General features: G+C 41.6%; 2 protein-coding genes across 2 annotated transcripts; one reads left to right on the top strand and one right to left on the bottom strand.

The window, feature by feature from the left end:
- Positions 1 to 126: 126 nt before the first annotated feature.
- On the top strand, positions 127 to 12,987 carry snx3 (sorting nexin 3). Its single transcript, XM_026319040.1, has 4 exons — positions 127 to 326; positions 8,832 to 8,927; positions 9,220 to 9,344; positions 12,162 to 12,987. Exons 1-4 carry the CDS (start codon positions 162 to 164, stop codon positions 12,265 to 12,267), a joined length of 492 nt encoding a protein of 163 aa, XP_026174825.1. The 5' UTR covers positions 127 to 161; the 3' UTR covers positions 12,268 to 12,987.
- A 1,543-nt stretch (positions 12,988 to 14,530) lies between these two features.
- Positions 14,531 to 20,660, bottom strand: nr2e1 (nuclear receptor subfamily 2, group E, member 1). The gene is made up of 9 exons (XM_026317991.2): positions 20,603 to 20,660; positions 17,914 to 18,059; positions 17,094 to 17,181; positions 16,490 to 16,725; positions 15,874 to 16,020; positions 15,532 to 15,628; positions 15,263 to 15,412; positions 14,963 to 15,071; positions 14,531 to 14,698 (listed from the first exon to the last, which is right to left on the bottom strand). Exons 1-9 carry the CDS (start codon positions 20,658 to 20,660, stop codon positions 14,536 to 14,538), a joined length of 1,194 nt encoding a protein of 397 aa, XP_026173776.1. The 3' UTR covers positions 14,531 to 14,535.
- Between the last annotated feature and the right edge of the window lie 1,210 nt (positions 20,661 to 21,870).

The following is a 21,870-nucleotide window of genomic DNA, read 5'->3' as shown; positions in this document are numbered from 1 at the left end:
AAAATGGACTTTCTCCTAAAATGAATATATACATTTTAACCATGGTTTTTATTGCTCGGATACAAAAGTTGCCATATATGTTTTATTTTGAAGCCGAGTGTACATATTTGCATGCTGGCTAACTTAACGCCTTTCCGAGCTGCTAGAAGAACAGGGGAGAAATGGCTGATACCACCATAGCAGACACAAGAAGGCTCTTCACTAAGCCTCAGAACCTAAATGACGCCTATGGACCCCCAAGTAATTTTCTAGAAATTGATGTGAGCAACCCAGAGACGGTCGGGGTCGGCAGGAGCAGATATACCACGTATGAAATCAGGCTGAAGGTGAGCTTGCTAATGGTGTTAGCTTTGAAGCTAGCTGTCTAAGCTAGCTGTCGTCTTTGCTGTGGTTTATATCAGTGTGGCCTCGGGTTTAAAAGACGGGAATATTCCCACGGAGTCTGTATTTAAACTTGAGAATGACTGTCTAAGAAAAGCAAGACGCTGTTTGTGAAACGAGTTCGCCAGTGCAAAGCTAGCAGGCTAGCAACATGCGTCAAAACCTAGCTAACAGCAGTTAAGCTAACTGACATCAAACTAAAGAGTCAACGTTTGCCACTGAAAGTTATTTGTCTGGATGTTGTTTAATAAGCCATTTAGAGTGTTCGACAGCAAATTAACAAGTACAGTGAGCCCCCTGATATTTACTTTAACGTCAACCGTGTTGCTGGAGAAGCTAATTTGTTTACATTAGCCTCAGGTGCAACTGATAACATAAGAGCAATGTCTACACAAACTTTGGAGTTGTAAGCGGTGATCAGAAAAGCCCTCCAAAAACTGAAACCCTGGGCAGTTCAGATTGGGAACCACCCTTTACCTAACTCAGTGTCTCGATACCAATACTGAACCGATACCACAGCAAAAACCACACCACTAGGAAAAGCTAGAGGGTTTATAGCTGATAGAACATGTACTTTAATAAACACAAAACAAAGAAAAAGTATTTTGACAGTGTCAGTGCTGTCTGTGGACAAGGTGAAAAGAGTCATATTGGTAGGTTAACAGTTGCTCTTCATTTCCACATCAAAGTCTAAGAAATGTTTCCTGTCAGAAATAGCCAATGTTACATTCGCTAATCGTTACCCTGTCACTCTTTAAATACAACATTTTATTTATACAAGTCAGGAGATCTGTCGGCGAGATGCTTTGCCAAGTTGGACGTGTTGGCTTTGTTGGTTTGAAACATCTTCTGCCGATGGCCTTTACAGTGTCCATGGGCTTGACGTGATGTTGGCTGCTTAAACGAAATAATACTAAATTTCACTTTCTGCGTCTGCTTTTTTTACAAGCCCTAGATGGTTGTGAAGAGCATTTGCAGCCATGCCTGTTTTGTTTTTTTTACCCTGAAGGCTGCCTGCAGATTATAGGAGTTTATCCATTACCAGGGTGAAAGGGAACTTAACTGAGCAAGTCAGCTTCTCTGGAACTGTAGACAGGATATGTGCTCCCAGGGCATTTCTGGTCTTGCCTACCCCCCATGACACATTTCCTTCCTCCTGCTCTGCTAAAGAAGTGGTATAGGAGGGAAAAAAGCCTTTCTTCTGAGAGGTTTGGGTCATCTAATCATAAACTAGTTGGTTGTTGGTCTAAATATTTTTAGGATTGTTATCTAAGTGCTTATATTATGTGATACATTAGACTATTAGTTTATTCTGTCCAGATATGTGGCATTATTGAGCAATCAATAACAGTTACACAGTGCAAGGTATTGCAAAACTCAGATCCTGTATCCTGTATTTTTCTCTGTAACAGAAATGACTGCAAATCCATGGTCCAGTCAGCAAAGGTCCAGTCAGCAAAGGTCCAGTCAGCAAAGGTCCAGTCAGCAAAGGTCCAGTCAGCAAAAAAAAACAACTTTAGACCACATTTGTTCAGTGCTGTTGGCCTACTGTACGTCAGTGAAATAACACACAGCAATTACTAAATAACCATATCACATGGGCTTCATTAGTAGGTGAGTTTGGTCAGTTGTCCTTTTATTATAGATGTTCAGATCTTTTGTGTGAAGCCTAAAGGACGAGAAATCCTAGAGGTGTCGAGAACAATGGAAGATTTGGGCATTAACAGTTCAGTGACAACTCTGCAAACTCAGTGTTGCTGATGAAGACCATGTAATATGATCAAAAGCTCTGGCATAAGCAGTTTAGAGGCCCTGAGACTTTTTTGCAGTTGGTGTTTTTAAGACCAATAATGAATTTACAGATTTAAATTAAGACATTGTTGATGTGCTCAGTTACTGATGGATAAAGTACAAAAGTCTTTAATATGTAGACAAGACAATAAGACTGGAGGTGAAGTTTGTATTATTGTTTTTATAACAGTGTTCTTTTCAAAACTGTAGAAATGTCTGTCACATTTATCCTTCATTATGTCTATCACCACATGCGATTTAGCATAACTTGAGATAAAAATTAAGGATTCTGTTGTATTTGTTAATGTGTAGGCTGTATTGGGAGTCTGAAATTGTCAGACAGTCACTAGACTCATCATCACTAGGCTCTTATCTCTAAATTGTCATTTCAGTTGACTGACACCCCTGTAGTTAGTGGACTGCAGTATTTAGATTGGTTAGCAATCCTCAAGTATTTATAGTTTCCCTTTACCTTAAAGAAATGGGTTGAGGGAAGAGAAGCCGTCTCCAGGCATTAGCGTTGAATATAAGGCTACTGTACTTGATTAGCGTGTAATAATTAGCATACGCGTGTAATCAGCATTATTGTGCACCTCATAGCCCTGTGTGACCCTGTTTTGCATAAGACCACAGAAGAAGCGGCGCATCCCTCACTTCTCAACAAACGTGGTGTCAACTTTGCTTTGCTTCTCTGCTTCTCCTTTCTTGAGCTTTCTTTAGAAGCATTTCACTCCATCTCTGGCATGTTAAGAGTGTTAGCCACAATGCCTGGGCCTGGAATGCATAGCATTTGCTTTACTTTTTTGTTTCCATCTTGCTCATGATACGTAGAAGTACTTTAATTTTATTATCTAATTATGCTTTACAGTTTCTGTTCATAACTCACTGTCTTGTCTCCTGTTCTCACTGCTGTCCCGGTATCCACCCGAAATCGAGAGTGCCCTTGTGGCTGCACTGAGAGAGTATTGCTAATCCCCTCATTGAGAGAGGAGAAGAATGAAGCAGGCCGGAGTGTGGGGGAGCTGGAGCGTTTACTCCACATCCTTACCCCCCCACCCATGGGAGGGCAGAAGGCCACCCCTTTACCAGCCTTCATCTCATTGCCCACTTATCCCATTTCTGTCCCAGCTGTGTGCAGTCAGTTTCTTAGTCCATAGTGTGGTTATGGAAGACACCGTGATATGTGTTTATGGTTTACAATATTGTGTAAACACCAGAGAAAGGCCTTATTTTATATGAGTCTGTCTAAATGAATGTCGGCTTATGCATTATATACCTTACTGCTGTTGTCTGTGTTCATAAAGTTAGTGGTGAAATGCACTGTATAAAGATTTGATTGTCATAAAAGAAGCTGTTCGCAGTGGCTTTGAGGCAGGTTATGGGATTAATGTACTACTTTCAGTCAGCTTTTTTTTTTTTTTAAGCGGAAGTGAAGTTCATACTGAAAGGAAGTGGGAATCTCATTTTGTGTTGAAACAATGGATTTCTGTTCTCATCTAAATCCCTTCAGTTTAAGTGTAGCTTCAGAAATAGCTAATAGGCCACAGGATGTTTGTAAGTTTTGTTTTTTTTTTTTTTCCCTGCTTCTGGACATGCTTCCATGTTCCTAATGGTCTCTTCATATCACCTTAATGGTTTTTCTTTTGGGTGTTCCTGGTGTGAGAGGATGCCCTGAAGCAGCATAGTGTATTTGTTTGGACCTCTGCAAACAGGGGGGGTTGGAGTTGTGGTGTGTGTTTAAGGGAGGGGGGTGTTGGGTATTATCAAAATTTCTTGTCTGTAGTTGGTTCCCATCTCATCCAGAGAGCACATTCAGGGGAGCGAACTTTGGGATCTCACTTTGTTTATGGATAGGAGTACATAAAAGGCCTCTTATAGCTCTGTCTCTCACTCTCACTCAGTCTTATACCCCTCCTCTTCCCTTCTCCCATAGCTTCTCCCTTTCTTTTTCTTTCTCTTTTCCATTTGGGCATTGGGGCGGGGGCCTTTGGTCATTAATAAAATGGGGAGAGATGGGGAGTGCGTGTGTGTGCATATGCGTGTGTGTGCGTGTGTGTGTGTGCGTGTGTGAGAGGGGGGGGCGGGGGCGCTTGTCAGGCACAGTCAAGTGTAATCCAAAGTCTACAGCATCCTCTTCGACAACTATTTTAATGGAAATAGGGAACATATTGTATCAAGGCTACCATATCCTACTTGAAATGACAGTATCAAAAGTGGGAGTTGATACTATGGCAACAAAGCAGCTTTTTGCCAGCTAGGCGAGTCGGAGAGAGGGTAGGCTGTCAGGCCGCAGGGGCCGGCTAGCAAGGGAACGAGTGAGAGAGTACATGGAGAGGCGAGAGCAAAAGACCCATAGCCCTAACGCTTTTGTTCCCTGTCTTTTTTTTCCCATTTTGGAATATGATGCAATGAGATGGCATTATGTTGCCATTTTTAATGCTATTATTCTGAAAGGGGAGTATATGGGAGGGGTATGAAGGGGGCATGGGGGAGGTTTAGGATGCGCACTTTCAAACTTGACTTAATCCATCCTGCTAAAAGCTAATGCATGGTGGCCTTGAACTATTCTCTCAGGAGATGAGTGATCTTTGTCCCCTCTCTCCCTCTTTATCTATCTCCCTGTTTTTAAGGGTTCTGCCTCTTTTCAACCCATTTTCAATGAGCCTGAAGTATTGTGTCCCACACATTATGAATCACATGCTCTTCCTATGGAGCGTAGATTGCATCTTGTGCACTCATAATGGAAATTGAAGCTAGGTCTGCTCTGAAAGAAGTACATCTAGCTTTATGCTCCTGTTTTTTTTTTTTTTTTTTTTGTTTTTTTTAAAAGATACAACATTCACGCTTTTACTTCTGATTTTTATATAACCACAAATTTCTCATTTTTGTTTATTTGGCTTTTGCAGAGTTTCAAAAAAAAGATTTTATTTTTGTCCTGTCTTCTAACTTTCTTTTACCTGCCTTTTGTTGTTTTTTTTTTTGTTTTTTTTGTCCTGTCCTTTTAAAAGCAAGGGAGGTAAAGTGTGTACCTTTCTGGACAATTCATGAAATGCTAACACCCTACTGGGTGTGGGCTGGTCCCATGTCCCAATCACTGCAGGGGCCAGTAAGTTGAGACTCCTGGGCCCTAACCTCTAACCAGCCGTGAAGAGAACAGAGGCCAGGGAAACCTGATCTTTGACTCGTAGAGCTCTCACGCACCGCCTCTTTCTGTGTGTGTGTATGAGTGAGAGTGTGAGTGAGTGAGACCTCTCATTTTTCAGTTTTGTCGTTTTCGTTCCTCCCCTTGTCCTGCAAGGGCAATCTCTTAATCACAGGGTTTGAGAAGGTGAGAGGACTGAAAGGCCAGGTGACTTTCTTCCCTTACACTCTCACCGCTAACCTCATTGTCTGGAGAGGAGTCGTCCGGGTTCGACTGTGTGTGTACAAACAAGCTTGAATGCTTTGGGCTACTACATTTACATTGTTAACTGTGCCACTGGTCAAATCTTTATACTTAACACCTGTGCATGCATGTCTGTCAGTGTGCGCTTGCGCGTGGTTAAGTATTTTGTGTGTGCACATGATGGGATTAGAGTCACGGCGGTGGCAGATTACCTGTAACTGTGATCTGTTGTGGTGGGGATTAACTTTGTGGAGCTCCACGCTGTGAGGTAACATGACGCAGCAGGGACACACCACGGTGAGAGGAGAGTGAAGTTAATGCCAGAGCGCTGCGGCAATAAAGCTAAGATAATCCACTTCTTCTGTGACCTGAGAAAGAGGAGGAGTGAGGAGCTCATTGACGACTTCACCTGGAAGCTTGGAATAAGTGGGAAAGGGAAGATTTCAGGGCTGGTGAGTCACATAAAAACCTAGCGAGAGAGGGCGTGGCAGAGACTTAGTGAGTCTACAGGCACCCATTTGATTGTAACCAGAGTAAGGAAATGCCTCTATTATTGCAACTGTCATTTTAACCATGTTATTTCACTGGCATTTAGGCCTTAACCACAGTCAGTGTGACCTTTTTAGAAACAGCTGTTGTGGTCACTAATATTTCAAATCATTTTTACATATCGAAGTCTGGCTGGTGTCTGTGTTTTAAGCCTGTGCAAGGGTCAGAAAGAACTGGAGACTAAATGGTTTGTTTGTTCTGAAAGGGGCTGCAAAGCAGTGGTTTTGGTGAGAGAACAAAACAGCTTTAATGTTACAGCTAACACTGAAGTTTAGACAGAGATTCTGAACTTAGGTTTATCCCACCCAAAGAAAAAATGAACAGAACTATTGGTGCTTGAATCACAAGTGCAGAATGTAAGGAACAAGAAAATCACCTTACATCATAGGTTTTATTTAAAAACTGTCTGCTGTAATGGTGGTTTCCCGCTGATATAAACGCATACACATCTTTTGTTGTCACAGACACACACAGATTGTGTAGTTACATAAAAAAGTTCAGACAAATTACTGAAGACAAAACTCGCTGGCAGAAATGCACAGCAGAATTAGCTGGTGAAATATATTCCTCCCTTTATTCACACACTGTTTCATTTGCTTCTTTTGACTTAAAAAATATGAAAGTATACAATTTGGAGTTTAGCTATTAAACTTTGATTAAACTCTTACAACTATTAAACTCTTATTCTTCTTAAACAGTCATTGCATCTCAGCTCAAGTAAATATAAAATCCACTCTTAATTTTATTAGGTACAGTCTGATTCAGTCCGTCACATAATCTACCTTTATAAAGAGTCTAATCGTCAGTTTCTGATGGAAGGTGTTAATTCAGGTAAATGTCTGTTACTTAGGTTGTGCTGGACTGTTTTATTGAAATGTGTTTCTAATATTCTTACCCTCCTGCCTGTAAATGGAGCGGGCAAAACATTAGAAACACCTCTCGATGCAGTGCATCTAAACATTAAACATATAATTAAATGGATGACAGTGTCATTCAAGGTAAAAGGTAAGGCTAAGCTGTTGTGTTGGTTTGCATTATAGTTTACAGATATGCCAAATAGAGCCACTGACTGTATTGTATATCGTCTTTTGTTTTATGTTTAAGTGTCGATGTTAGTCACGTTGTTGTGTGTAGCTCTGCTTGTCATTATTAAAAATCAAACAAGACTTTCACACTAAACCTGGGATCTGTCATTTTGACGACTGGGAAGACGAATGAGCAGTGAGGAAAGAAAACAAATATCCGTTTTTTCCATTGAAACATCAACGAAGAGTCTCAAGGGCAGAAAATCTGACTTATTATTACAGAGCAAGGGGGAAAAGACTGAAAGGGAGAAACCATGAGTGTGAAAAGACCACTCCTGCTCTCCCTCCTCCTCAATTAGTCTTGCACAGACCAGATGAATCTCCCAACCTCTCCAGTTTTTCCTTTATGACTGTGTACACCCCGTTCTTTCTTTCTTTCTTTTTTCTTTCTTTCTTTTTTTTTTTTTTTTTTTTTTGCTTGGCCATTTACTCAGCCTTCTAGTTAACTCTCTGCACACAGTCACAGTCGCCTGTTCATCGATCAGTCTGCTAATCACACTGTATTCAGGCTGCACCTTCTTTCTCAATTGCTTTGCTCTTGTGATTCTGCCTTCTATGAATTCTGACCTTCTGTGAGTCTGGCCTGCCAATGAAATGCTCATTCACTCTCTCCTTGTTTGTACATTGTCGTGGGATGGCCATGTGCTGTCAGGACTAGTGAAGAGGTTTGGCATTGTGCTGTTATGTGCTGTTTGCTTCAATGTTCTCTGTCAATGTCGGAACATCTCCCCTTTTTAATATGAAATTCACTCTCAAGTGCTTGTCAACAGCAGCTTACAATTATGCACACATCTGTGCATTGGTGTACACGAACATACCAAAAACATTCTGGGTGCGGTAGACCTTGGTGAGCAAAACACAAGTGAACTTTTTAATTTTTTTTTTTTTTTGCCTGGAGGCCAGTTTCAATGTTTCTTTTCATTTTGGTTCAGTTTGAAGGAGTCTTTGTTTTTTTTAATTTTTTATTTTTCTCCTTCTCTTTTAATAAAGTCAGAGTAGATAACACAAGGCTATACCTCAAGCCTGTACAATAAAACCTTTCACACTACCTTGTTCTTCAAATTGGCACGTCTCTCCCTACGACGTTCGAGTGATGATGTTCTGCTATTTATACAATTGCCACAGAAAGTACAGCTCATGACTTTGTTTGTAGTCATCAATCATTTTCGGGGATATCTATGAAAATGTTAACAGGCCAAACTTTGATTGCGGTTTTATATCTTTTATTAAGGTGCGTTAATCTCCATGTAACCATAGCAACGGTGTTAGTTCCAGTTAACACTGTCGAGTTAAAGGCCTAAAGTTTTCATAGGCTTACTGGTGTTCAGACAACGCAAGTGACTGGAGGTTTATTATAATAGTGACAGGCGTCTAAATGATGTATATATCCAGATTAATTGTTATAAAAATGTGCAATAGTGTTTGTACCCACATATTATATTACTTTGCAGAAATGTTGATTGAATTCACCTTTCTCAGCTTTACATTTTGTCATTCTCATATACCTGATACCTTTGCTAAAACAAAATTCTTTGTGTAACAGCCACAGTGGTTTACACAAAAATTCCTCAGTAAATTGAGGCAACTCTCAGAAGTGACACCTGCAACAGTTTGCCACCTGTGTGTATGTGTGTTCACAGACCAACTTACCCATCTTCAAACTGAAGGAGTCTTCTGTACGGCGGCGGTACAGCGACTTCGAGTGGCTCAGAGCAGAGCTGGAGAGGGAGAGCAAGGTGAGCCTTTGAGGTGAACTCAGCACAAAAGCTCTGGAGTGCTTGGTTATCAAATCAGCATACAGCATTAAACACATCTGTCTGTTTTGTATCAGGGAGTAAAGTTGTTGATCTTTTGAACCTTTCCAGCTTGTTAAGGCAGACATGTATGTCTTTTGCCGCGCTGCAGCCCATAAGTTGTCTGGTTTTCATCCTCAGAAATGCATGTACAAGCGTTTTGGCCTGGTCACATGGTACAGGCGCCCTGATTATTTCTTTTTCTGTATTTTCTGTGGTTGCTCTTTTATCCTAGGTGGTCGTCCCTCCTCTCCCGGGAAAAGCTCTTTTCCGGCAACTTCCGTTTCGAGGGGATGATGGGATATTTGACGACTCCTTCATTGAGGAGCGTAGACAGGGTCTGGAGCAGTTTCTCAACAAGTAAGTCTTTCCACATTTTTCTTTCTTTCTCTGTTCTTCGACAACTTTGCCTTAAGGTTAAAACAATTTGTTCTTTACAGTTTTTCCTTCTTTGTAGTTGCAGTCATTTGCAGCTCTGCTGTAGTGGGGTGTTATTTTAACTCTCAAGAACAATGAAACACTTTGTGGAATAAGTAGATTCAACTTTTTCACTTCTCTTCATATTGTTAACAGACTGAACCTGTGGAGACAGGCAGGTCTTTTTCTCACTATCCTCCTTAATTCTCTTTTATAATTGCCTCGCAAAGGACAAGAACAGCCAACGAGGACTCAAGTGCGCACCCCCACAACATAATTTTTCCCACATTTGTTTTATTGTTGATGTGTAATTTATGATAATTGCAGCTGAAATTACAGCGCATGGTTCTATGGGATGGTGTGTGCACCTCTGCTTATTTTTGATCCTGCATGTCCTCATTTTCTGCTGCAGAACAATAAAAGTTACAGTGTGATTGTAATTATTTGCTTTGATTGCAGACTTGGCCATTATCTTTGTTTCATGTGCAAATGCATTAATGTTTCCTGTAGGAATATTAAGTGTGGAAAGACAGTTGAGAAAATTAAAATCCATAAATATGTTTTTAAAGAAGATGAGAATGTGTTGGTAATTAAGATTTTTCCCCCCTTGCTTCCTGTGAATGAAACACCGCTGTTGATCATATCATTGTTCAGACTTAATACTGGCTGCCGTGGCTGGCAGCATTGTTTAATCTGTGATTGAGAGCATTGTGAAGAGGAAATCTTTTGGAATGGTAAACACGATTGTTGCTGTGAAACAAGTGAGAAGGTGGAGAAGAGATAACCATCAGGTTGTGATTAGCCTAGTCAAACATAATTCATGCTTCAGGTAAAAGAGAAGAACTTGCATCCCCAGTTCCGAAAGCAACCGAGGCCTCGAGATTTTTACATGTTTCTGCTGCACCTTGTCCTCAATGTCAACATTTCCAAAACCTATTAAACAAGGTTTATTGAGTACAAGCTTGATCTTTCCAGTGATTGCTTTGGTATTTGACCTGTGAATGCCCATTCCAGGCAATGTAATTTGTCTCAGATATTTCCCTTCAGAGGTTAAGATGCGTGCATACTTTGAATAATCTGTTCTGAGATATTTACTGTTTAAAAATGAAATGCTTTCTGGTCTCAGGTGCACTGCCTTGTTTTTGTTGAGCTACTTTGCGTCATGAAGGGACATTAAGGGAAGCCTGATGTCAGAGTGACTGTACTAAGGGACAACACACTCCCTGACAGACAGTATGTCTAGATATAATAATGCACAGCTGTAATGAGCGGGAACTGCAGAGTAGAATTTCAGTAAATCATACTGCCGTATATGAGACAGATATTTCAGAGGAAAATGTACAAGAAAGCGTCTTTAAAACCTCATGTTTACCTTAACCGATGTCCTTTGGGCAGAATTACCTCCAACCTGCTGCTCTAGACTCATGTAGTGGAGTTGCATTGTCAGAAAGTTGGAAGAGGCATGTCATTTTGCCTATTTACTGGTTGTTGAAGCATCTCACTGAAACCTGTCATACGTCTTTATTCTCAGTTGATGGGCCCTTCCCTTCCCTGAGTTTTGACACGTCTCTCTGTGACTGGAGGAGAAAAAAATATTACTGTTACAGCAAAGTAATAGTGTTGAGACCAAAACCACACGTCCACGTCCATAAACCGGTGTGTGCAACATTTGCATGTAATGCACGGTAATTATGTTGCAAATGTACATAGGCTGTGCTGAGGCTATGACCATAAGTGATATGTACAGTTGTTCTAAGTCAGTGTGTATATAGATCATCAGTGATAATGCAGTTAAGTTGTTTTGCACAGTTACTATTAAAAATGTGTTAACTGTATACTGACTTTTTACAGAAATTGCTCAAAGCTGTGATTTCAGGGTGTCATTGTACTCCAGTAGTTAGGATGAATGCCATGAAACTGAATCCTCACCAGTGGAGCTGGAGACATCTCCGTTTCATTTAAGGTCTGCGGCATCAAGTCCACACTGCACTTCTGAATGTTGTTCTGTTAACTCAGTTAAAGTGACAGAATGTAACATGGTGATGATAAAAGCACATTTATTTCATTTAGCAGTTTGTGATGGTGTAGATGGGTAATGATATGAGAGCTGGGAAGTGTAGGTCATGGTACATATAAACCCAATATTCTCCCACAATGCTTTACACAAAGGAAATGGAGACAACTAAAACTGTATGTTGGTGAAAACAGTCAAAAGACCAGCTAAGAATGTCTGACTGACATCTGACGGTGCAGTACTGTATGTTATCATTTCCTGCTGGTATCAGTTATGTTGATTTCTTGTATATAATCCGTAAAACCATGCATTACAGAGATTAGCATAGAGAGCATGCGGTAAACAATGTGGAAATGGGACGTAGCATGTAGCGACGCTGTTAGCTTTTGAATAAATGTCCCAAAAATTCTCTTTACAGACCATTTCTGTTTTTCTGAGTGATATAGAAGAGTTTCAGGTTTTACATGCATTAGTTTTATTAAACAGACACAAATTTAAAAACTTAAAAACATCAACGCCTTGTATTGTTCAGTTCTGTGTATTTGCAATGTGCTGTAGAATTGAAACATGCAACATTTGAGGTGGTTGTTGGGCATTAATCTCGCCTCGCTCGCAGCACGTTGCGAATAATTCCTGAACTTTTTTTATTTTTACAGTTCATGGTGTCTCACCTTAAAGTTAGTCCAGTGCTCATTTACTCCAAAGGTACTCTTTCATTAAGCCTTTGTACCTCCTGTGTGTTTCAGAGTGGCCGGTCACCCTCTAGCCCAGAATGAACGATGCCTGCACATGTTTCTTCAGGAGGAGTCTGTGGATAAGAACTACACCCCTTCCAAAGTCAGACAAGCCTGAAAAGAAAGGATGGTTCTGCTTGGCCTGGTCTGACTCTGCCCTGCACAGCCCAGCTTGGCCTGACAACCCAAAGCTCTCTTCACTGCTCCAGGTTTCTCTCAGACAATAAACATTTCAATGACAACTCTGATTCCTCGAGCCCCCCCAAAAATAATATTGTTCACTGCTTCTTTTAGTTTAAATCATGCCCCTATCGGTGTTTTTCACCTTCTATTTGGAGTCAAGAATATTCAACACATAACTGTGGATGAAAATTATTTATAGTTGTTTCTCTTCATGTCTGGAAATTCCACTAATATTGATATGAAATGTATTATCATTTAGCTGTGTCTTCACTATATTCATTTATATAAAAACATCAAACGAGCGTTCTATGTATAAGCTCCTGTAAAAAGACAGCGTTTCCCGTCATGTGTATCCAAGACTGGCATGTTGCTCACCATAACTAGCATCAACACACACTCACATATTTATTGGGCTTTGACTTTCAAATGTCACCTAGTTGATTCTCTTTAAAAAAGGAAACACGTGTGTGTGTGTGTGTGTATATCAACCAGCACCTGCCTGTTTATCACAATAATTTTCTAGCAGGAAAGAAGTAATTTACACAGAGAGAACTGCAGTATTTCTACTCGCTATATGCATTTTGAGATTTGTATACTGCTGTGCCATTTTTGTTTACTTTGAAGATTTTCCAATAAAATAGGTGAAATGTCTCCATGAAGAAGCATGTTTGTTGATGTGGACTGTTGACCTCCCTACACTCCACAGCAAGCTGCCATTACAGCGATCCTAACCCTCTGTATCTATATAATCCCCTATTGATTTACAATAGATTTGGCTACTTGTAAAAGGAAATTGGTAGCACTTTTTAATACGGGAACAAAACATACTTAAATAATCCATAACTACTGCATGACTTATGATTTATTGCAGGCTAAAACATTTTATTTGGTTGAATTATGGCCATTGTTAGCGTCCACATCTGTCCGTTCTGATATAATTGTTTTATATGTGTGCAGCCCCAGCACGTGAAACAGAAATAAATGCACTGTTGTCATAATAAACAACTAGGTGTTTATGATCACAGCTGCATATTCCCTGTGTGAGAACAGGTGCTGAATGTCAGGTCCCTCCATTTTTATGCAACAGGATGTGTCAAATACCTATAAATGAACAGCCAGTAATTAATGGTCCATAAAGTCTTAACTGACCACATAAGCTCATAGTAACGTTGTATAGTAACCGTCTATTGTACATTAGCTGTGTTTTATACCAGTATTATTAAGAGTTACTGGGAAACGATTTGAAATTGTACTTCAAACTAGATCTGAGAGGTGAAATAATTTGCAATAATGTGAAATACAAACAAGCTGTGTAACTGCAGCTGGTGGTTTTATATCTGGGTTAATTTAAACCACTTTAATTCCCTCGGTTACGACTCTAAATAGTTATAACAGGAGTATTTACAACAGAATAAAAACATCACAGGCCACAAAAACATTTCCAAGTGCTGAATATCGTTTTTATGCAGTGTTAGTGTCTAACTTCACAAAGTCGACCTAAACATTTTTAATGCTGCGCCTCAGACAGGACACACCAACACAAACAGGACAGTAGCCACTTAAATACAAACACCGTCTTCAGATGAATGTGGTTTTACAGTCAGGAGGCAACGCAAGCGGATCTTTAAACTCTCTCCATCCCCAGTTCTGCTCGTTGTCCCGTGCGTTTCGTTTCAGCACCGGATAGAAGGGACAGCGACTCACATCCCCGCCCCCCATTACGCATGCGTCATCTTTTTTTGGTTTCCTCCGTTGGGAATGAACACGGCAATAAGACTGAATTGGTCGTCAAGCTCATTGGTCTCAGAGACACTCGAAAAAAACGTCTTAATATATAACATTTCTTTGACAGACACACTCGGCAGCTGCTCCCCAGAGTCTGTAGGTGAGATTTAAACCCTGTGGGTGGTCTGTGCCCACACCACACGCTGCAGTTTTCAGTATCATACAGGCAGTGCTATATTGAAAATTACAGGCTAATCCTTAACTAGAGCAACTGGTAACAGGCTACTTGGTGAATTCAGGCTGTGTTGCAGTCTTTGTTTCAATTGAGCACAGGCGTAAATAGCCTATTTTGAGATAGCCTAAGGTTTTGTGCTCAGCAAAAATTCAACCCATGCTTACACCTGCTGTGATTTAACATTCTGTGACTGCTGGGTGGGTCTCTGGGTCTTTTCCATGCACCTGGACAGACGGTGACAAATCAAATATCGCTGGACTTGTACATGTCGGAGAGGAGCCTGGTGATGGGCACGTTTCCGATGGTCTTCTTGAAGAAAACCTCCTCTATGGTGGACGGGCTGACGGAGCGCAGCGCCGGCAGGAGCAGGAGCAGCTTCCCGAAACGACAGGGCTGAGTCGGGTACCTGAAACACACCACTGCGGTCAAAAACAGTCTCTGTGTGCGGGGCCGTGCGCACTCTGCCACACACACAGCCTCTCCAATTAACGCACACCTGTGACAAATAGCTGCTAATTAAAAACGGGAAGCATCTGTCGCACTTGTGCGAAATTGCAGCAGACTACAGTGGCTTATTGCCTCATTAACTTTATAATGAATGTCTGATGACAGTTCCATGCAGGAGTCGTGCGTAAAGCTTCGTTGCTTTATCGTTTCAGTTGCGTCTTACCTTGTGTGGATGTAACTGTTGAGAGTGAGCTGCGCCTCGTCTTGTAGTGCAGCGATGGCGCTGGCGTTGCGGAAACTTCTTAAGTCAGTGCTGCCAGCTGACGTGGGGACTGTCAGAAAGAGGTAGAATTAAAAGCAGTGGCACTCTATCGATTAAAGCCACAAAATGAACTTTTATTTTATTCAACTTCCCGTTTCAGATTTAGTTTAAAGAGGAAAACAAACTTCAGTTTGCCCAAGGGGTAGTACTTTAGTGCAAAAGATGTGCCGTTTAATGACAATCGTGTGCAACAGAACTCACCAGCTTTGAATGTCACGATACATTTCAAACAGGCGAACTCTGTTGCATCAAGACGCATCTGTCTGAATCGGGTGACCACCTCCTGAAGTGCTTGAATCTCAGCCATGATCTTATTCATCCGCTGAGACTCTGTGTTTTCAGTGCTCATTCCTGTCGGTAGACATGGAGAAGCTGCCATCACACAGAGCGACACTGAAGCATTGTAGAGTAGCTCTGCTCACACATTCACACGTGTAGCTCAGGACGCCTGTTTTCAGATAAGTACGCACCAGAAACAGCCAGTAAAGTGGTGGAGTCCACAGGAATGGCCCACTGCGCGATGCCCAGAACAAACAACTCCCTCCAAGCGTCCTCCAGTAGAATCAGCTGCAAACAGAAGTTGTTTTAGTGTTAAACAGTTCGACTGGGTGTATTTTTAACTTATTTGAACGTGAAGAGCCAGTAAATCTTAAACACGGACATGTTCCACAGAAGGGCACAGAAGTAAAATGTCTTATAATTGTCAGATAGAGACTGCCAGATTTATTCCTGTCTTTTATTTTTACTCTTCAGTTTTTTTTTAAAAAATGCCCTATTTAAACTAGGCTGTCAGCCCATTAAACCAAGTGTACCTGGTCGGATAATGGGAGCGTGGAGAATGCGGGAACACTTTTTGCCCACTTGATGCTCATGAACAGGAGGCGCGCCGCCGACTCGCACACAGACTCTGTTGCCACCTCGTAGAGATACATGGGGGTGCCGCTGACTTCATGGGGATACTGAGGGAAGTGAAAGACATCATCAGTTAATGTCATACTGAAAAACAGATCAGAGAAAGGCGAACAACAAACGTCACATTCCAAGCCCCAGCTCCTGCTCTTGTATTTATTAGTGCTGCTTGTGCTGGATTTTCAGTGAGAAATCTAATTTGCGGATTTGTGGCTCTGAGACGCTGCTAAAGCGGGACAAGAATTTCAACTTCTAACCCCTAAGAAAAAAACTAATCGTTTAATAACATTTGGGACAAATCTCCACAGAGTATCATAACCTGATAGGGAACTGTATATCTGCTTATTCTAAATTTAAAAAAATGATATTAAATGCCATAAATGGGCTATAAAATCTTTTTTTTAAAAAAAAGCACAATGAACATCGATTTGTATTCAGTCAGAGAAGAATCACAAGTAGACGTCTATTAAATCAGGGAAGATAAAAAATAATAATAATACAGATTTGGCAAAAATATACCTTCGGTGTGGGCTGTGCCAGACCCACTATGGCCTGTCTCTCCGGGGTGGTTGCTACTGTGCTCATCTCCAGGTTATGAGGCTCCAGTTGCGTGACCGTGGTGAAAAAGGGGGGGCCGGGCAGAGAGGTTCCCGGGAAATGTGGGGATGATCCGTTCACCTCTTTGTGACCCCGGAAATACAGGGCGACCTGTTTTCGGATGGTGGACGTCCGGGGCCCCCTCTCGTGCTGAACGGCTGTGGAGCGGGACAGCAGGTGCACAGTGAAGGAATGATCTCTGCAGGCCTGCATGGGTCATTTATGGAAACTGTTCATTGCTCACTGTGCCTCACTGTGCCTCACTGTTCCTAAATTTAATTAAAACGTTTAAGCTCAAAGTGCAAATGCTGTTTGTGTGAAGGAGAATAAATAATTGGCCATAATGAGCCGTGATCTCCCAGCGCTCCCACCGAGTATAAATATCCCTTTAAAACAGCAGAGTTAGTAATTATCAACTTCTGTTGAGTCTTGATTAACAGCCTTGCTGCACTTTCCCTTTCGAGCTGTCCACCTCGAATTCAGGCGTGTCTATAGCCAGAGTGATAATTCAATTAAGCACATTTACCGTCTTTATTCATGTTCACTTCCAGACACTTTTTCAAACGGCACGCTCGGCACTGGTTTCTGTGAGTTTTGTCTACGGGACAACCGCCCTGTGCAGAGAGAGAGAGAGAGAGAGAGAGGGTGGGAGAGCGGGAGAAAAGAAGGGTTATAGCTTTCTGTTGAATTTCTCCCCGCCTTCAGGACAGAAGGATTCGTGCTATTATCATCCTGGGAGGCCAATCTCCAGGTGAAAGATCGTGCTATTATCGTGTAGTTATCGAGTCGCTCCCCTGCGGCTCCAGCTCGGCCTCATCCCGGAGGATAAGTACTCTATCCCGCCCTCTGCTGCCTAAATCCTCGCCTTCGAGCCATCACATTAGATTGGATTACACCTGATATATTACAGCAGCACGGTGTTTAGCCCAGTGCTTAAGGCATGACACAATTAGGCTCGTCAAGGGAGACTTAAGACAGCGCCAAAAGGAGTCTGCGCGTAAAATGCGCATTCTGTGCGCAAAGCCTAACTGACTAATGGTTTTGCAGGGGAACCCTCTGGGGACAAATGCAGCGCTGATTGCCTAGTTATTATCTAGTTAATGTAAAAAAGGGCAAGACCTATATGACAGTGACTGGGCACTGAATGTCTCCTGGTTTATTTTTCTACTGTGGGTTCGAAATAACTTTCCTGTAATTGCTTGAACTTGCTCGATTCGCCATAAAGACGATAAAAGGCACCTGATGAAACACAGACTTATTCATAGTGAGTACACATTTGTCGCAGCCAACCCAGGCCTACGTGGAAAGGAGGAGAAAATGAAAATGAAATTATAAGGAGGTCTCACCTGAGAGCCAGATTTACAAATATAGGTCCTGTTTCTTCGGATGCTCCTCTTGAAGAATCCCGAGCAACCGTCACAGGCGTAAACACCGTAGTGTTTCCCTGAGCTGCGGTCACCGCACACTTTGCATGGGATGTCCAGAATCCGACCTGGGAAAGACCCAAATTTCGGTTCAATTCAAAATGAACAAAATGCTCCATTACAGACAGTGATGATGCGGATAAATTGCAGGAATTTACCAAGTGAACGCAAAACTTGAGAAACGTTTTCAGTTTAATTTAATTAGTGATCACCTTGTTTTGATACACTGGGAGCTGAGGACCAAAATACTTGTTTTTGTCCGAAACCCACAAAACACGCACGCACACGCGCGCACGCACTGGACAGTGCCCCGCGCCTCGTCCGACCATGGGAATTCACTGCGCACATTTCAAGGATAAAGTCCGGTGGGAAGCGTCATATCTGAGCTCTCTAAGACAATGGCCTGGGGGCGTACAATGGAGACATTAGGGGAAAGTGTTAACTTAATGATTTTCCCCCATTGAACCTCGTCTGACTGCCTGGATCTCGACAAGCTGCCAACTCCCCTTCATAATGGGACTCGACAGCTGCTTTATCCCGCAGGTCTATAGGCCCCAGGATTAGGGAGTGACACTGCACCATGAGAATAATGCGCACCAACTCGTTTCACCAACTCAAATGAAGTGTATGTAAATCGACCCCGGCGTAGATGAAAAAATGTGATTTTTTGGTGAAGATTTTGTATTCAAATCTATTATAAGGGAGTATATTTGTATGCATATGAGGGAGTCGTTTTTATTCTGGAGGGAAAAGCCGTCTATGTAATTACACTGACGTTTTGCCACCTGCTCATTGATTCACCAGTGACCCGTCAAAAAGGGTAGCATGGGAATAACTACTCAGCAGCAAAAAACAATGACTTCAGGACAGAGTTATAGGACTTAAATGACCAGATTAATAGGAATCAGAGGCCCGTGTAGGTGATTTAACTGTGGGCACAGCTACGTTACTGCCCCAAGGTAGAGACAGACAACTTTCTGTGCAGCAAAATGTCTGTTTGTTTGTGGCCTGTTGAAAATCGTCTGCTAGTTACAAGAATTAAAGATACAAAGATACAAGTAATATCGTCGTTCGTTGTTGAAAATAGCCTTAGTGTATTTTTAATTTATGATAAAATCACTGGGGAGACTTTATTGATTAGATTATTAAATAAACAAAAGCTGCGCGCTTCAAGTTCATTTGCACAGCAACCAGCAGAAAATAATAATAATAATAATAAAAAAGAAAGAAAATAAAAGTTTAAAGTTTAATAAAAACCTGAACAAAACTGTGCAAAAGGTCCAACAAGAAAAACTCAAACAAATATAAAATGATGTTTGTGTTTGCTAAGAGTCAATTAAATAAAATGACGCGCAATTTTGTTGTGAAATGGGGAAATGTATTTAACTTCCCTCTGTGGGGGTCCAATTCGTCTCCATTGTGTGCAGTAATTACTTGAAGATATATGGCATATTCTATTAAGGTAATCACCATCAAGGCAAGAAGCTGCTAAAAGAAGTGGAAATTAAGTTCAAGCTGCAGAGAGAAGCAAATGTTTCTACTGACCACCCAAAATGTGGGAATGAACTTGAATGACGGTAGTTGTGATGTTGGACTGTGAGTTTGTTTTATTCTAATTTCAACGTGTTGCTTTTTACCGCAGGTTGAATATACCTGGGGATAAAACCTAACTCAAGCACAGGGACGTGATTCTCTCGTATGTACTAACGACAGAGATACTGAAACAAATTCGCATGCAAATGTAAAAGGTAAAATATGGTTTCCTGTCTTTTCAAACAAAATAATAGCCTCCTTCAGGCCTGTATTATAATCAGACCGTGATTCAATTTGAATTCATTACGAGGCCCAGAGGGATAATTACAAAGCTTAAGAAAAAAAACCCATTTTCCCAGTTTAAACTAAACATAAGACGCATATAAAACGTAACACACATATAAAATCTTCAATCATTTCGTTAAAATCACTCAGTGCGTTTAAAGATAAATAAATAAACCAAAGCTTTTACAATCGCACAGAAACGCGCGCGTCCAAACCCAAACCCAATCTCGCGCTTAAAAACATTTAATTTATTGGTGTAAAAAGGTTTAAGGCGCCGAGTATGAGCAGAATCTGCTGCACTAACCTGAAACCAACCTGAATCATTTTATTAGCGATGAAACATCCATCAGCTTATTGCTGTTTTTAAGGCTGGACTGAAAATGAAATTACAGGCAACAAGTGGCATCAAGTGGGACACACACGCTGCTCTTGAAGAGAAATACGGACACAGATGAAGATTTTTTTTAGGCCTAGAAAAACACGATCAGCCTGAAAGTGTATTTCTGTAGTGGTGTCAGCCTGGACCTGCTTTAATTAACCGTGGACATGAGTTTACGCAGCATTGGGGACCAGAAACGAGCGACAGCTTTTCCCCAGGATTGAACTGGTTTTATTAGTGAAGTAAAGCCCTAATTTCATGAGAAATGTAAGTAGCAGTGCAGTCGAGACACAGCAGCTTCATGGTCACCGATTGTCTCCGGTCCACGCCAGAGACAGGCCTGATACTTGTGCCAACTCACCGGGCTGCTCAGTATTCTTCAGAAGCGTCAGGAAAGAGAAAAGCGACACTTACTTGATTTCACATTGAGAATATCCAAACAGCCACTTGTTGAGCCGGCGGGTTTGCTCATCGTGGATTCTCGTCTCTATAATAAAGTTCAGAATAAAAAAATTCCTGGTTCTCTTCCGACAAAGGCAATAAAACACGTGAAGCCACAGCACTTTCCTCGACTTCTTCACCCGCAGCGACGAGATCGGCGAGTCAAAGTCTCGAGTTTCCCAACTTGACAGAGCAGGTCTCCGGTCGTCGGTCACGAATTAAGACACTCGACGGGACATTGTATCAGACAGTCCTGGCCTCGGACGTGCAGGGTCCCTTGTAGGTTAGAGAACCGGACTGCAGGCTCGGGACAGCAGCTCTGGGCGCAACAGCCGGTGCATAAAGTTTTCGTTAGAGAATCGGTGCCTGGAGCGCATCCGACGGTGCCAGCGCCGCGATGGGAAAGAAAAATCGATTTTGGGATATTCTGACAGGTGGAAGCTTGTTAAAACCAGGACACGATGTGACTTTGTGCTGCGAGTTCCCCAAATAAGCCTCGGTAATATTTATGAGAGGTGTCAGGGGGAGGCTGGAGGGTGGAGATCTCCACTTCCTTCATCCACTTGGCTTTCTACTCCAAACTCCAGCCTGACGTCACTGGCGTGTGAGGGAGTGTGTGTGTGTGTGTGTGTGTGTGTGTGTGTGTGTGTGTGTGTGTGTGTGTGTGTGTCAGTCTCATCGTGTGAATCTGGGATGTGAAGTGCCTTGCTCATGGAGATTGAGGCGCAGGAACTAAAACAAACACGTGTTTTCGTGCTTAGTTACTTTCTGCAGCGTTCAAGTTATTCAGGATTCATTACAGTCTCTCGTCATAACATCTCAACATAACAGAAACAGTAATGGTTTGGTAAAACTTAACCTAAGAAGGTGTTTCAAAACGTCTCAGCAGTTACTCTACAATAAAAACACAATGTGGGAGAATGACGCGTAAAATTAAGCTGCTGGAAAAGTTGCAGCCATGATGAATGGAAACATGCTGATATAGGAGGAGGACAGACTCTAATATTAGTTCATTATTGGAATATTAGAAATATAGATTTCCCCACTTATCGTACATTGAATGAGTTGTATTTATTTTAAAACTTTAAAACTATGAATAAAAAGCTGCTTCACTTTTTAAAATGCAAATTTTAATCGTTTTTGTTCATAAAAACATAGAAATATAAAAAAATCATGAGCAATCAAAAAGTTCCCTCTGTGGTTTTGTCCTCATGTGACCTCTGCCCTCTCACCTCTTTTCA

Source organism: Mastacembelus armatus, chromosome 24 (assembly GCF_900324485.2).
Source record: "Mastacembelus armatus chromosome 24, fMasArm1.2, whole genome shotgun sequence".
NCBI classification, from domain to species: Eukaryota; Metazoa; Chordata; class Actinopteri; order Synbranchiformes; family Mastacembelidae; genus Mastacembelus; species Mastacembelus armatus.
This window is presented reverse-complemented; position numbering and strand designations above follow the sequence as displayed.